This window comes from Mesoplodon bidens, assembly GCF_964165515.1.
Source record: "Mesoplodon bidens genome assembly, chromosome: 9".
Taxonomy (NCBI): domain Eukaryota; kingdom Metazoa; phylum Chordata; class Mammalia; order Artiodactyla; family Ziphiidae; genus Mesoplodon; species Mesoplodon bidens.
In genome coordinates, this window is record NC_138166.1 from 44,744,437 (window position 1) to 44,761,639 (window position 17,203).

The 17,203-nt window shown below is 39.2% G+C and overlaps 1 protein-coding gene across 8 annotated transcripts in view; it reads left to right on the forward strand.

Annotated features, from left to right (window-relative positions):
• The window catches only part of ICA1 (islet cell autoantigen 1), a 148,746-nt gene that overhangs the window by 18,913 nt on the left and 112,630 nt on the right, over positions 1-17,203 (forward strand). For 4 of the 8 annotated variants that reach the window (XM_081244752.1, XM_081244751.1, XM_081244757.1 and 1 more), the window contains 4 exons: positions 391-430; positions 4,529-4,694; positions 8,143-8,215; positions 15,147-15,270. In XM_081244752.1, coding sequence (XP_081100878.1) covers positions 414-430; positions 4,529-4,694; positions 8,143-8,215; positions 15,147-15,270 — 380 coding nt within the window. In that variant the 5' untranslated portion in view covers positions 391-413. Of the gene's footprint in view, positions 1-328; positions 431-4,528; positions 4,695-8,142; positions 8,216-15,146; positions 15,271-17,203 lie in introns of those variants that run through there. The other 4 variants (XM_081244754.1, XM_081244753.1, XM_081244755.1 and 1 more) reach the window with 4 other exon arrangements.

Here is a 17,203-nt window from a genome sequence, read left to right on the forward strand (position 1 = left end):
CTTTATACCTTCACTATATAATGTTTGTATATTTCAACAATGTAGAGTATTGTTTGGAATGTTACGGTCTCGTATTTTATGTAGTCTTTTGCAACCTGCTTTTTTCTTTCAACTTGCCTGTTCACTTCTTAAACTTCATTGAGGATGTTTCTTCCAGTGTTACTTAACTAAACTACTCTAGACATTGGGGTACAGTGATACTGTGTAATAATGTTTGGCCCCCAAGATACAACTAGAAATGGCTTAGATTGAAAAACTTTATATGTGTCAAATTAATGTATAATTATAATATAGTGTGTAACTGTTAAACATATTTGTTTTATTTCAGGTTATAATATAACTTATCCTCTCATGCTTTTTCCCTGTCCCTTCTCCCCAAATCATCAACAGTAGAAAAAGAAGAAGAAGGAAACATGTCAGGACACAAATGGTAAGTAATTTGTTGTCTCTTCTGAACTGGGAGAGGCTAATGAAAGAGGAAAGCACATAGTATATGCTCAATAAATGTCTACTGAATGGAAAAATCAAGTCACGATAGCAGTAAATAACCTGTTAGCCTACACCCAATGTTGAGTATAGTCAAGTTTTCAGTATCCCTACTAAATGTAATATGAAAACCAATAACCAAAAATATTCTCTAAGAAATTCATTTATGTGTAACTTTCCCCTGGGAATCTAACAATGACTTTTCTTACCACCATTTTTTTCAGTGTAATGAGTTGATACATTTTTTACTCTGTCTTATTTACAACTTCTAATATTAGGGTTATAAGGGAATTTTATATGGGGCAGCTATAAAATAACAATATAACTAATAACAATAAAAATAACTCAGACTCATTAATATATAGTCATGACTTCAACCTTCATGAACATTCAGGAGCCAGTCATAGTTGGAAGTAGATGATGCTGAATAAAATAGATGTGGTAATTACATGACAATGTTGTCACTGCCTTTTACATGCCTATAAAGCATCTCACAGCATGTTAAACCACTTATAAATTCCAGTTCGTTACAAGCAGTGCTTCTGAACCCTTCTGAAACCTTGATCCACTGGGCAAGCAGATCTTTATCATTTTTTACCTCCTTTAATTTGTATCATGAAAAAGTGCAGTGCATATTTTCACCTTTCAAAGGTACAATTGATTATAATAAGGAATATACTTTTTAAAATAAATTTATTTATTTACTTATTTATTTCTGGCTAAGTTGGGTCTTTGTTGCTGCGCACAGGCTTTCTCTAGTTGCGGCGAGCGGGGGCTACTCTTCGTTGCGGTGTGTGGGCTTCTCATTGCGGTGGCTTCTCTTGTTGCCGAGCACGGACTCTAGGCGCGCAGGCTTCAGTAGTTGCGGCTCACGGGCTCTAGAGCGCAGGCTCAGTAGTTGTGGCGCACGGGCTTAGTTGCTCCGTGACGTGTGGGATCTTCCTGGATCAGGGCTCGAACCCGTGTCCCCTGCATTGGCAGGCAGATTCTTAACCACTGCACTACCAGGGAAGCCCCAAGGGATATACTTTTTAATCCCTCCTCTCTCAGTAGAGAAGCAATCAGGTCCAAGTCCTCTGTAATATCAAATGTCAAACTTTAAAAGTATTTTGCATGTCTTAAAATGTAATGAGCTTTAAAAGGTAATTAATAAATAGCTAAGGGATTTAGTTTCCCTGAGTATCCCCATTTGACAGCTCTGTAAGAGTTGTCAGACTATTTTTTTAATTGTTCCATCTTGCCTCATTAAGACAAAAGGATGGCTTCATCCTGTGACCCTCGTAATGGCTGTCGTATCCTGGCAGCAGGCTCAGGGAAGTAGGTAGTTGTCATCCACCTAGGAGAGATTGGAGAGTCCCAGGAGATGAGCCCTTCCCCATAGTCCTTCTCCCATTACTGGGACACTTCATTGCTTGCTGCTGAAATACAAGGGCTGCAGAGAACATTGAAATGTGCACTACGCTGGGATTTAGAGCCTTGAATTTTAATCCTGTGTGATTTTGGACAAGATTCTTAACGTTTTGAAACCTAAGATTCCTCATTTGTTAAATAACGGGTGAGGCATGTTCACTAAATGACCTCTAGGGCTTCCCTGGTGGCGCAGTGTTTGGGGGTCTGCCTGCCGATGCAGAGGACGCAGGTTCGTGCCCCGGTCCAGGAGGATCCCACATGCCGCGGAGCGGCTGGGCCCGTGAGCCATGGCCGCTGAGCCTGCGCGTCCGGAGCCTGTGCTCCGCAACGGGAGGGGCCACAGCAGTGAGAGGCCTGCGTACTGCAAAAAAAAAAAAAACATGACCTCTAAAGTCCTTTTTTTTCCCCTTGAAATGGAATTTTTTTTTTTGTTAATCCATGACCTTTGACCAAAAAAACAAAAAAAAACACAATAGAAAGAAGTCCATCCTAGTCCCCACTCTTAAAATTCCTTTCCCCTGAAATAGCCACAGTTTGTAGGAGTATATTCTTACCATCTTTTAATGCACATACTATGAAGAGGGATTATCTTTTACATAAAAGTTATACATATTTTCATCTTATTTTCTCTGATTTAAGCTCATAATAAAATGGTTTTTATTGGGCCTCCCTGGTGGCGCAGTGGTTGAGAGTCCGCCTGCCGATGCAGGGGATACGGGTTCGTGCCCCGGTCTGGGAGGATCCCATATGCCGCGGAGCGGCTGGGCCCGTGAGCCATGGCCGCTGGGCCTGCGCATCCGGAGCCTGTGCTCCGCAACGGGAGAGGCCACAACAGTGAGAGGCCCGCATACCGCAAAAAGAAAAAAAAAAAAGAAAAAAAAAAAATGGTTTTTATTTATATGTTTTAAATAAAAATTATATATTTAAGGTGTACAATATAATTTGTTATGCATAGTAAAATGATTACTACAGTCAAGCTAGTTAACATACCATCTTTTTAAATTTATTTTATTTATTATTTATTTGGTTGCTCTGAGTCTTTAGTTGCAGCAGGTGGGTAGCACATGGGCTCCTTAGTTGTGGCATGCGAACTCTTAGTTGTGGCATGAATGTGGGATCTAGTTCCCTTACCAGGGATCGAATCTGGGCCCCCGGCATTGGGAGCACAGAGTCTCAACCACTTCCCCACCAAGGAAGTCCCAACATATCATCTCCTTTTATAGTTACCACTTTTTGTGTGTGATGAGTGCACATGAAGAGTAATGCTCCTCTCCTAGCCTATTTCCAGTGTTGGGTACAATATTATTAAGTACAGTCATCGTGCCTATACATGAAATATCTGGACTTATTCCAAACTTTGAAATGATGCAGAAAGATACAAAGTAAACCATAATCCTTCTCCTCTTTCCAAAGATAACCATTGCTAAGGAAGTCATCTGAAACTGATTTTTTAAGAACAAATGTGTGAATTGAAACTTGTAAATGTTATCTGGCAGGAGAGTGTAAATCATCGAGTTTTGAGATACATGTTTTGGTATAGTAGTATAAAGCAATTTCTGTTTTAGGACACAAGTCTGGCACATTTTGAGTGTTAATGGGATGGGGTGGAAGAAGTTACATGTCTGCAGAGGGAGATGCCTGGGGGTCCTGTGTGAGCTTTTGGACAGGAACCCTAGACAGGAGGGAGGTGTAGACAAAGCAAGGAGGGATGGAACACCAGTGGTAAACTTTCTGTCAATATTTGGGTACCCTGGTCACTTTTACAGAATTCCATTTCATTCTCAATTGAATTTTTTTCCAGTTTCTTCCTTACATACTTTTTGATATGATCTTCACTGTGCTGTTCTTGAAGAATGGCTTCCTATCGGTATTTTAAGCATTTATGTTTAAGAATTTAAAGTTTTAGTATGAGAAACCCATAATAAATTTTTTAATACTTTTTTATTTTTCAAAATTTTATTTGACTGTAGTAAGAATACTAAACATGAGATCTACCCTTTTAACAAACTTTTAAGTGTAGAATACAGTGCTGTGAACTCTAGGCACAGTGTTGTACAGCAGATCTCTAGAACTTATTCACCTTGCATCGTTGAAACTGTATGCCCATCGATTAGTAATTTTCCATTTCCTCCTCAACCTCTGGAAACCACCATTCTATTCTCTGATTCTATGAGTTTGACTGTGTTAGGTACCTCTGTGACAGATTTGAAGTATGCTGTTTGTCAGCCCCTTATCTCGACTTTTCTGCCATCACTTCACTGTTGGCCGTAATGCTAGGCTGGAGAGAACATTGGTGTTTGGCTTTATCTCTGACTCACTGGGGTGCTTGAGGCAGTCACCTTGCCTGACTTGGCCTCACTTTGTCTACTTCTGAAAGGAGTGTGTCCAGTCTTTTGATATCTAAACTCCTTAAGGTTTAGTTTCTCAATTTCCTGCAAAGGTTTCTTAATTTCCTCACTAACTTTTAAGGTTTCGGTATAACTTAGACTTGATTAACCTTTTGGTGTAATAACCATGTAAGAAAGTACTTATATGTTTATTAATGTTGTAAATGTTTGGATACATTTGTTCACTATAATATCTTAATCTTTTTGAGAGTCATGAGTAAAATGGCTCTTCGAATGCCTTTTAGCAGTTATCCCTGGGACTTACAAGATCGATATGCTCAAGATAAATCAGTTGTAAATAAGATGCAGCAGAAGTACTGGGAAACGAAGCAGGCCTTTATTAAAGCCACAGGGAAGAAGGAAGATGAACACGTTGTTGCCTCCGACGCAGACCTGGATGCCAAGCTGGAGGTGAGCGCTTCATTGCCCTCAGCCCCAGCACAGCCACCTTGCTAGGCTCAGAGTCTGAGAATGTATTCACGGGGGCAAGCATTAGGTGTGCTTTGTATTTGAAAACATACTGCAAACAGCTAGTTCATAAGGAAAATCTAGGATCAGATTAACTCAATCCCAGCATATTTTTTAAAAACCCACAAATTCTCCTGTAACCCCCAGTATGCCTCAGTTCATTTGTTTTTCAAGCACTTCGTTGGAATGCATGGAATGTGGTAAATTCTGAATAAATGTTTGTTGAAAAACATTAATGCACTCAAAGAGCCACTGCCAGTGATAGCAACACTAGGGTCAGGCAAATGTTTACATTTAGAAGAAAAAAGAAAAAAGGATGATGGCAAAAGATCCTGGAAAGTGAGTCTAATAAGCTTGTACTGAATCCTGGAAAATTCTAGAATTGAATTAACCAATATTTAGTTAGACTAGTTAATAATACAGTAAGCTGAATTCATATCTGAATGATCCTTGAATACTAGTACAACTGGTAAAAGGCCCACTAATTCCCTGATTGCTGGACATTCTTCCAGTACTTTAAATCAGAATTTAAAAAGCATTTGCTGTACAACAGAAACTAATACAACATTGTAGATCAACTATACTCCAAGAAAAATTAATTTTAAAAAGCCCTAAATTTAAAAAGCATACTTAACACTTCTGTGAATGACAGGGCACAGAGAGAAATAATGTCATGCGGTCTGATAAGAATTCAGAATGGTATCTAAATTTAATACATAAGCTAAAGTTACTGAGATGAACACTTAATGAGACAAAAATCAAAAGCTCAAGATTTCATAAAGCTTTCTGAGAAGGGTGACCAAGGTGGTGCAGGCCGTGGTTATTCTGGAACAGAGAGGTTGAGGGGAAATATGTTAATTGTCAGTTCTCTGGGAAGGCCTGTCATGTGGAAGAGGGATAAGAATCATTCTGTGCATCTGACGGTAGAACCAGACCCAGGGCCACTATTCATAGTACTCATCTCTCATGGAATTATCTCAAGTGTCTGTTTGTTTGCCTGCCTTCCCTCCACCGGGGGTCAGATTCCATGACACACAGTACACATTCAGTAAGTATTAACTGTATAAGTGTACGTGTTAATGCAGTTAAGATGAGTTCCCAACCCTTTCTCCTGTCAGTGGAATTGTTCTAACAGAAGCTGGGTTTGACAGAGATGTTCTAGCGGAGATTGCTTCAATGGAGAAAAGTAGAGCCAGGAAGCCTCTGTTCTGATTTTAGTATTCTAAATAGAATTGAAATGATTGTAAGTTGCATATGCTTTTCACATCTTATAGATTCATTTTTTTTCCTCTTAACAACCTAGTAAATACAAGCATTACTCAAAAAGTAATTGAATATGTTATTTTCTAGTACATGAAACACAATACAGTAATTTTATGTTTATATTTAGGTTCTTGCAGTAGCATTTTCACTGAACCAACTGTACTTTAATCAAAATACCTGCTGTCCTAGGCGCATAGCATCCAAAGTACTTAACTGTGACTAATAATTTTACACATGATAAAGATTTCTGTTGCAGGAATGTTTTTATACTGATGTTGATGTTTACAGAGAAAGAGAATGGATTCCACCAATAAACCATAAGAAAATGATATGCAGGCCATTTTGATGTGCTTTTCAACTAAGTTATCCATAGAAGACTAGCTGATGAAACAAGAACTTGTATTCTGCTGGCATAGAAAGCTTGTATGCCAAGCTGTAATGATGGTCAGATTCTATTACAGTCTGTTGGGAAGCTCATGTAGAAATGTTCACTAAGTTTAAATATTTGTCAGAATTGCTTGTTAATGAAATCATTTTCTGAAAAACAGCTCTTAAGTACAAGAACTGACAAAACTAACCTGTGGTGACAGAAGTCTTTTAGTGGATGCCACAGCAAAGTAGACTGACTAGTTAGTGGAAATGTTTCTTATCTTACTTTGGGTATGATTACAAGAGTGTATACAATTGTCAAACTCACAGAACTGAACTCTCCAGAGGTGTGCATTTTATTGCATTTAATTTATACTTCAGTTTTAAAAAAGTGAACAGTAACAGCAGAATAGCTCTTGAACATACTTTTTTTTAACGTCCTTGCTCCTGTGTTCAGGAAATACTATGTGTTGATAGTTTGTGACCCAGAATACTGTTATCAAGCATTTGTTAAGGAACATACTCAGACTGCTGATTTTCTGTTTTGTTTTATGGTAAAGGGTTTTTTGTTATTTCCCTAAATAGGTAGAGGATGAAGTGTAATGAAATGAGATTTAGTAAAATTTATACTCTACATGACCAAGATTTATCATATTAAGCATTCATAGGAATGGTTTTTAATCTTTTAAGTATATATGCATGCATTCATTTTTATTAGAACATTTGGTCATTTATATTATGAAGCCGATCTTCTGTTTTGACTCAACTGTGAAGTGCTTTGTAATACTAGGGCATAATTGCTATATCACCATGGCCAGTAAGCCAGGGGAGAGAGAAGAATGCCTTGCCCTGCTTCCCTGCATGGCTCCTCAGAGACATCTACCAGGTTTTCTAATTGATAGCAGCCCTGGTCTCTGAGTCGGTGGAGAAAGTGTGAAGTCTCTGCTCTGTCTTCTGGTTTTCTTTTTAAATTTTTATTGGAGTATAGTTGATTTACAATTGTTCTGTCTTCTCTTGAACTGTCTCCATTTCTGAAGCAAAGACCAGAACCACCATAAGTTAAAATCTAGTTAGATTCTTCTCCATACAGCCCACCTGCTTTTCCCTTAATTTTCTCTGTTATGGCCATAGCATGACATTAGGTTTCTTCTCTGTATATTTTATGAAATAATTGGGAAAATAATGAGTGATAGGAGCTGCTAGCTAAACTCCATTTTACCAGATCTCTTCAAAGCAGACAGAACATTCAGCTGATTGATATTTGTTTGTTTTTATAGAGTTGTTTAAGCATGCCGTAAAATGCATTAGGATCACAAAATAAGCTAATGTTGTGTTTTAAATATGATGCTTAATTGACAGATCTTCCATTTGAAAAAAAAAAGACAGTAAGTGGTAAAAGAAATAAATTCGATTATGAAGGAATATTGGGTCTCTGGTTTACCAAGTCCTCTAATTGGGCCCCTCACTTAGGATTTCTGGTTTTCAGCTATTATTTCAATGTCTGGAGGAAATCATCCTTCTGCAGATCTCAATTTAGATCGCAGAGCTGATGAATTCTAATAAATATAGAAAAATAGGAGCATATTTAAAAGCTTTGGTCACATTTTCTGTTCAGTACACCACATAACACCAAGCTCATTTAGGCGTACAATCTTGTTTTTAGTGAGCAAATCAAACGCTATGGTTATATTCAATATAATTATTTTTTATTTCACTGTTGTCTGTTTTGTTTAGCATTTTGTTTGTATTTTTATTATAGCTGTTTCACTCGATTCAGAGAACCTGTCTGGACTTGTCTAAAGCAATTGTACTCTATCAAAAGAGAATCTGTTGTAAGTATGCCATAAGTGTGAATATTGACCAAATAGACAGTAAGAAATTGGATATTTTGCCTTAATATATAATTTGATATGTTTAGGAAGCAAGACAAGGAAACTACCGTTTAGGAGTGTCTGTCTTTGCTCTTTAATTGGTGGGGTGGGGTCTTTAATCATTTTATCAGAAATTCTTTACATAGGCTGTTTTTCAATGCAAGTACCATAACAGAAGAATTTTACATTGAGTCTACCATGGATAAGTACGTGCCATTTATTTTCCTAATTATAAAAAAGTTTTCTCAGTTTTATATCTTGAGATTTGGCGTTGTTTTTATCTGATTGCCCAGGCTCTCTTATGTCCAATTTTGTTCCTTTTAAAATGACCAAATGGAGAGAGAAGGCACTTACAGTTAATTCATTGACTATATTTTGTTGACAGCGCTTCTTCCTGAACATTTTCTATGTCAGATATTGGGTTTTTTAGGGAACAAGATTTTCCTATGGTCATTCCATCTTAAAATCATTACCAACAAAGTTGTCTCTGAAATACTAAATATCAAGTTGTATGTTAGTGTGTTTTTAAATTTCCATTTGTAGGTCATTTAAGAGTACAATTTCTGTATTTCTGAGACTAAACTCCGAGAAGTTTGTCTGTTTATGACTACTGCCAAACCCCTTTCCAGTAATCACAAATTAACAGTTGGGCATTTTCCTTCATTAGTAATCTTTTATGAAGACTGTTTTTCAGAAGTACAAAATCCTAGGACTTAGAGGCAGAATTTTGTAAATTATCTGTGTTACTATTTACTAAGTGTTTGAGCTAAGACTTCTCCAGGGCTAGAACTCCATAGTCTTGGGTATGAAGAATCCAGACACATGACACACTGCCCCCAACATTCCTCTGTCCCACATCCAGTCAGTCACAAATGCTGGTCCATTTTGTCACCTACTTTGCTTTCAGATTCTCCCTCCTGTACCTCTTCACGGCCACCGCCTTAGTTCAGGCCACCATCATCACTCTTACTTGGTTCACTGCCTCAGCTTCCTAACTGATCTCCCTGCCTCCACATTTTCCTTCTCCAGCCCATCATCTGCACTGCAGTCAGAGAGCAGTCAGCAATCTCCCAGAGCTCCCAGTGGTCAAAGCTGGGACACTTTGAGCAACAAAGTAAATAACTGATTGTATTAGGTTAGAACCCATGAAGTAAGATAAATGTCCATTAAGTGTGTATGGAAATAAACAAAAAAACAAACTGACATTTTCCTGATATTAAGTCTTCCTATCCAGAAACATAGTTTATATCTTTTTAGTTGGTTACTCTTGAATACTGCTTCACAGAGTTTTAGAATTTTTCCTTTACAGGTATTGGGTATCACTTTTTGGATTTATTCTAATGCACGTAATATTTCTTTGATACAGTTCTAAGTGGAATCCTCTCTTTAATTATGTTTTCTATATTTTTGCTGCTGGAGAATAAAAATATATCTGACTTTTGTGTTAAGCTTATATCCATTCACATATTAAATGCTGCTATTATTTCTAAAAAAAAAAAAAACAAATGGGGGAGAAGAGACAGTTCTTGCTTATAAAATAATTACAATTAATCTAGAAAGAATGAGGGAACCACAAAATCACCATTAGGTAAACACCACAGTAAGAACTGTGGCAGGCAAGATTCACTGAAAGATGTTTTAATTAGTGAGTGAAAGTTTGAGGAGAAACTGGATCTTTACATAGTCTTCTGTATTTACCCCCCAAATTTTTAATAATTACAAAAGGAAAAAATCATAATTTTACAGTGGGGAAATCCAGTAGACATGACATGAACCAAATGATGGAGGTTAACACCGTCAGTAATAATGTATGTTGATCTCCGGGAGCCCTGCTATGAAACACTAAGAAGGACACTCCACCTCTGCGGTTTCCTTCCCCCAAGTCTGTAACCCCAGTCTAATCATGGGAAAGCAGACAAACCCAAGTTGAGGGACAGTCCACAAAATGCCTGAGCAGTACTCTTAAAGGGCATCAAGGTCATAAAAGACAAAAAAAGCCTGAGGAACGGTCACAGGTTGAAAGAGACTAAAGAGGCTTGACTACTCAATGTGGGATCCTGGAAAAGAAAAAGGACATTAATGGGAAAGCTAGGAAAATTCAATAAGATTGTGGTTTAGGTAGTGGTATTGTACCAATGTTATTTTCCTAATTGTGATCATTCTACCATGGTTATGTAACATTAGGGGAAGAAGGGTACACAGGAACTCTGTATCCTATTTACAATTTTTTCTATCAGCCTAAAATTATTTCAAAATAAAGGTTTTTTTTAAAATGTACATTGGGGCTTCCCTGGTGGCACAGTGGTTAAGAATCTGCCTGCCGGTCTCAGAGGGCAGGGAACCTCCCTTGGGAGACCAGCAAGCTTCCTGGGCTCGAGTGGGTGGGGCAAATGCCCTCTGCTCCTCTCCTGCTCCCCTCGCAGGGCTCCTCCCACCTGCCTCTCCTGTTCTCCCCTCCGCTTCCTTCCTAAGCCCCCAGGACCAATGCAGCCAGGGGAAGGGGAGAGCCTTGGAGGGCAGGGGACTGGCCTGAGAGCTCAGCAGGCTCTCTGGGCCCGAGTGGGTGGGGCAAACGCCCTCCACTCCTCTCCCACTCCTCCTGGAGGGCCCCTCCCGCCTTCCTCTCCTGATCTCCTGGGCCTCAGGGACACCGATCCTGTCTGGCCTCAACCTCTCCTCCCTCTTCAGTCCCCCCACGTCCTACCAGTTCACTTGGGGGTTCCTCTCTTCTCCTTGGGCGTCAGGGTCCCCCACCAGCGGGCAGGCACTCTAGTTGTTGGGAGATACTAACTCGGAGCCTTCCCACACCACCATCTTGACTCCACCCCTAAGCCTTTTTATAAACAGTGGTAGGAAATAATAAGACTATAACTCCAATAGGCGAAAGCAATGCTTTCAGTTTCTCTTCTCTTTAGGTGTATTTTTAATAAAATCTGCCTTCAAATTAGGTTTCAGCATCAATGCTGATAATTTTTCATGCTTCTAACTTCCTTCTAGTCTAGAATTATCTCGTTTTTTTTTTTCTTTTCTTTTCATGGCTGCAAAATCCTTGAATGAAATACACTATATATCATGCTTTTATAGGAACACATGTGTCTGTACTCTACCAACCTTTTTCTTTTTAAAAGAGTTTTTAGAATTAACGTTTTCATATGTCCCAATTAGAAGGTCTCATTACAATCCCAACAGAAGAATGGCAGCATACAAATCATTAGATGAGATCATTATTTTCACCTGGAATCCTCCATCCCTCAGAAATGACTTTGCCCCCTAGTAAGCACCATTTCATTTTTAAACTGAGTGTATTTTCCAGCATTTAATACTGTATGTAACATGATTACAATTCATTTAACCTATGAATCATGATATTTATTCTTTACCTGTATTTATATCTCTTCTAAAGCTTGGCTTCATTATACAATGAAATTAATGGAATATACTTGTAAGTTTTTACAGGTGCAAAATACAATACTATTTTGAAAATATAAATAATTAACTCTTAGGATGGTGGGATGGTTTCATAGGAGAAGTACTGGTTAGAGTTAGGAGACCTGGATTCTAGTCCTAGTTTTGCCACTCACCAGCTGTTTGAAAAAAAAAAAATAAATAAAAATAATAATAAAAAAAAAAGAATCTGCCTGCCAATGCAGGGGACGTGGGTTCGAGCCCTGGTCCAGGAAGATCCCACATGTCACGGAGCAACTAAGCCCATGTGTCACAACTACTGAGCCTGCGCTCTAGAGCCCGTGCTCTGCAGCAAGAGAAGTCACCGCAACGAAGAGTAGCCCCCGCTCACCGCAACTAGAGAAAGCCCACGCACAGCAAGGAAGACCCAAAGCAGCCAAAAATAAATAAATAAAATTTATTTTTAAAAATAAATAAATAAAAATGTACATTGGATCATATTGCTTCTCTGCTGAAAAGCCTCCAATAAGCACTTAAAATAAGATGTATACTTCTACTCCATGGCTTACAAATTCCTACACAATCTGACCCAGTTCACCTCTCCAGCCACTTTTGCTCTTACCCACGATGTGATCTGAGGCCTTTTGCACTCACTGTTTCCTCCATCTGGGATGTCCCTGCCCTCATTGTCTCTAGTGGCCCCTTATCCTTCAGAGCTCAGCTTAATGGTCATCTGCTCAGAGATGCCTTTCCTGACCACCCAGCCCAAAGCAGCTACCAATCACTCTCTCTTACTCGCCACCCTCCCGCCCCCAATCTGGTATTTTTCTTTTTGTGTTTTGAGTTTGTTTTGAGTTTTGTATTTTTTATTTTCTGTCTGCTCCCGCTTGAACATAAACTGCACAGAGCAGGGTCCTCATGTGTCTTGTCCATCTCTTTACTCCCAGTGACAAGAACAGTGCCTAGTACATATGAGATCATCCATAAATTTGTGCTAAGTGACTTAATGCTGCCAAGCTAATTGGTTTTGTAGTTCTTTGGTTCCCTTTTCAGGGCACATCTGAAAATCTAATTAGGAGTTAAACATGAAAAGGTTTTTATTTGTCTCTGAATTAAGCCCCAGTGGAGTGAAACCTTATAAGTAGAAACATTTGAGTTATCTGATACCTGTATTGCACCTGAATTTTAAACTTCTATAAATTTATTTCAGTATTTGAATTTTAAAATTAAAATTAAGGAATGAACATCCCTTCTTGGAAGATGACACAGTCATCACTAAGTCATCCAACCTGTAGCCTGATGCCACTCAAACCTTTTCCACCACCCTCTGAGCAGCACTGCCTATTACCAGATTTCAGCTCTTAAAATGACTGTCTTCCAGTCCAAGTTTAATCCTCAAGTGTGTAAAATAACCAAAAATGAATTCTCAAGTGCTTCAATCTACTTAGGTTTATTTAGCAAAGAGTACATTTCCCCACCCTTGTAGTCATTCAGGTACCATGAATTGGTTTCTTCCTAGCCTTAAGTTCATGCGTTCATTTGTATGTGACTTGAGGTTTCAAGGTAAAAAAGGTGACAGTAGCCTCATACTGTTATAAACAAAAGTGCGACATTTTTCCTTATTGTCAGTTGAGTCCCATATTAGTAAGTGGAGAGGAGGAAGAATGGAAGGTATTAAAAAACAACAAAACTTCATATAATTATAGGAATTTTTAAAAATTACCTAGAACCAGGACATAAATATCAGATAACTATTTAGAGTGAAGTATACAGCGATAACAAGGCAAAAGTTATAGTTAGTTCAATTTCACAAGCATTTAATTAGTGCCCTGAATGAGACTGTATGCTCAGCCTTGGGAATCCATAGTTTGGATGAGGTCCCTGTCCTGAGAAAGCTTAGGTTCTCACGGGAAAGATAGATGCGTTGCCCACCCACGGACACCCCAGTACCAGGTGCCGAGAGGGCGCTGCTGTCACAGAGAAGGAGGGATCACCTACTTCACAGGGGAAGTAGCTTTTGAGCTAGGCTTTAACCAATGAACTTGATTTTGAGAAACAGAAGAGGAAGGAGGGTAGTCACTGACCATCAGGAAGAATGGATTCTAAAGCCTCTTCTCTGTGGAATGTTGAGTATAAGCTCAACATTAATTAATAAGGAAGCAGTAGTAGCTTTAGCCTTCACTTTTGGATTCCTGGTTCCTGGCTAATGTTTTACAGCTGTTGTTGGGGGGATAGTGTCAGGAATGGGATGCATTCTGAAAGAAGTCTGGATTGTTCATGAAAACAGACAAGAATCCTGGTAGCATTTAGAAAGCATTTTTAGAGACAAATGATTGGTAAATGCGTCAATACAGAAATGTGAAATAAGAGTCGTGTTCAAAGTATGTCCCTAGCAAAGTCTGTGTTCAGAGAAAAAAACATTCTGGGAAGCTCAGTGTCACTGCTTGCCTGTGGCTCAGCCGTTGGTGAATGTGTATTCGGACCAGTAGCTGCCTAGCAGCCCACGCATCCATTGTGTGGATGCACTGCATTGATCAAATCAGTCCCCAAGGTAGGGAAAGAGAATGTTTTGCTACTATAAATAACTATGCTATGATTATATCTGTATATACATCTTTGTGCCCATTTTACTGCTTCCTCAGGACGTAGTTTACTCCTAACAGAAGTACAACGTCAAAAGATGTATACAATTCTGACTTTTTAATATTTACTGCCAAATCAGTCTGTACAGAGCTTGTACCACAGTCACTTTCTCACCAATAGCGCCCTCTGAGGTTGTCTTTAAAAAATAAGGCCGAATATATGCAAATATTGAATCATTATGTTGTACGCCTGAAACTAATGCAATGTTGTATGTCAGTTATACCTCAATTTTATAAAATAAGAACAAAGAGTAAGGTCAAGATTAGGCATTAGCAATTCAGATTGGGTTCCAGCTCTGCATTTAAAAAATCCACCAAATCACCAACATAATTACCTATATACCCTCAACCTCCACCCCCTGCTCCAGCCAAGACCTATGCCGTGGATAAGGTGTTTGAATTGCTTTACAATCAAGTGGAATGTAACTCAGAAAGCAGGGATCAAAAAGTCAGGAAGAGGGAATAATAGGGGGAAACTGGCCCTACATTATAGGCAGCCACAAAAGATTCCCACAGTCATACTTAACAAACCCAACTTTTTTATTTCAGCTCGAAGCAGCACATTATCAGCTCACTTTTCAGTACAGAGGTCATTTTCTGGTTCTGATTACAGAGCACCAAACGCACTGACAGATGCACTCAAGTGAATTTGATCCCTCGTTTCGTAAATGGAAGAACAGCATGAAAGTTAAATGTGGTGGAGGCTTACCTTGTAGCCTGCCACTTGGATTTAATTTCGTCTCGTTTTTGCCTCTAGAAGAGAGAGGACCTTGTGATTTGTCTCTCTCCTCTCTGTAATAAAAATGTTCATTGTTCATGGCTCCTTTTGGTCTTTTCTCCATCAGTCTTGTCTCAAGAAGAAAACGAACTGGGAAAATTTCTCCGATCCCAAGGCTTCCAAGATAAAACCAGAGCAGGAAAAATGATGCAAGCAACAGGAAAGGCCCTCTGCTTTTCTTCCCAGCAAAGGTGTGTGGCCTGCACTGGGGCTCTGTTGTTGGGGGAGGTCTCCTGAGAACCTGGGACCCACTCATTCATGAAGGGAACCTCCTACTGGCCTTTAGAAGGCTCTTGCCTGCGATTGAGGAGCTCCTCTGTTCACAGTTGTTAGTCTGTTCGTACTTAACTCTGATTCAGATAACATGTATAATATTTTTCCTTCCGTATTAACTTTTTAAAAATGTTTTTATATTTCTTCTGGTCTATAATTATACACCAGTCACCGTGAGTGCTATCCTAGGCTTATATTTGACCTTGAGTGTTGCTCACAGCAATCCATCCAGTCCCCTTCCAGCTGCTGACTAAAGCAAGAGCCTAATGAGACCAGGCAGAAGGGTTCCCTGAGTGCCCTCTGGGGGCAGTTAACTTGAGAGGGGTGCTGTTCAAGATGCCCTCCACGGTTCTGCTCAGACCCTGGATCAGCAACATCAAAAGCCTCACCTGAGAGTTTGTTAGAAATGCAGAATCCAGGCCCCACCCCAGAATTACTGAATCCAAATCTGCATTTTAGTGGGTCCCCAGTTGTTTTCCATGCACATTCAAGTTTGAGAAGCTCTGGTGCAGAGAAAATTGTAATAGATCAGTGATTTCTTTTTTAACACTACCATAACTTACGTTCAAGGTCCATGTAGAATAAACAGAAACCACTGCATAGAGTCACACTTTGTATCTGAGAAGGTGACATTCCTTCTCTCCTCCTCCTTCCCCAGTAGCTAACAAGCCCCCCAAAATGTCACTCACTAATATTAGGCAGACTTTATACCTAAATAAGGCTTGTAGGTAGTCTCCAAAAATATTTGGGCCACAAAAATTTCACTCACCCAAACTGTCCAACATTTTCTTCTGCTGTGAATTTTCCCTTACTGCTTTCTCTCCCAGTGGGCCAAAAGCAGGCCACCACCTATTATACAGGTGTTACTATGAAGATCCAAGAAGGGTGGGGTGGAAAGAAAGAGAACCAAATGTGTTCATTTTTCAGTGGTTCCCCCTCCTGAGCATTCTGGTTCTCTCTAATGACATTTGGACCCCAACTTTCATAATTGAATGCAACAATTTCCAATAGTTCTCTACCCCAGTTTTCCAAGAGAAGTGTTTGTTTATAATCTTTGATTGCACCTTTTAATCTTATTTATAACTGTTTTCCTTGCAAAAATAATACATACTCATTCTAGAAAAATTTTAAAACAGGAACAAACCAAAAGGAGAAAATTAAAAACAACTCAAATTTTGCTAATAGAGATTGACTTGCTTTTAACCCCTTGATAGATACTTTCAATGCATATACGCTTGCCCCAGTCTTACAAGGATCATTGATTCTTGAAAAATCTTTCATAAATTCTTTTTTTTTTTTTTTTTTTTTGCGGTACACGGGCCTCTCACCGCTGTGGCCTCTCCCGTTGCGGAGCACAGGCTCCGGACGTGCAGGCCCAGCGGCCATGGCCCACGGGCCCAGCCGCTCCGCGGCACGTGGGATCCTCCTGGACCGGGGCACGAACCCGCGTCCCCTGCATCGGCAGGCGGACTCCCAACCACTGCGCCACCAGGGAAGCCCCATAAATTCTTATATATTTATTTATAAATATATAAGCATTATATATTTCTTAAATTATACATATAATTATCACTGATTTCAGTGGGAAAAATTCTTATACGTACCTTCATGCCAAGATTGCCATCCATTTATGGGAAACAAGCCAAATCCTTGGACACAGTCACCACAAGAGTTACTGTTACTGATCATATAATTATTTTATAATGTTGCTATCCAGTTGTACACTTTCATAGTTTTGTACAAAGTTATCTCACAAAGCATATGGTATCTTAAGTTTATATAGTCTAACCTTTGGATACAGACAAAAACAGTAAAAGAAATCAACCAAAACAATGTAAATGATACTGTAAA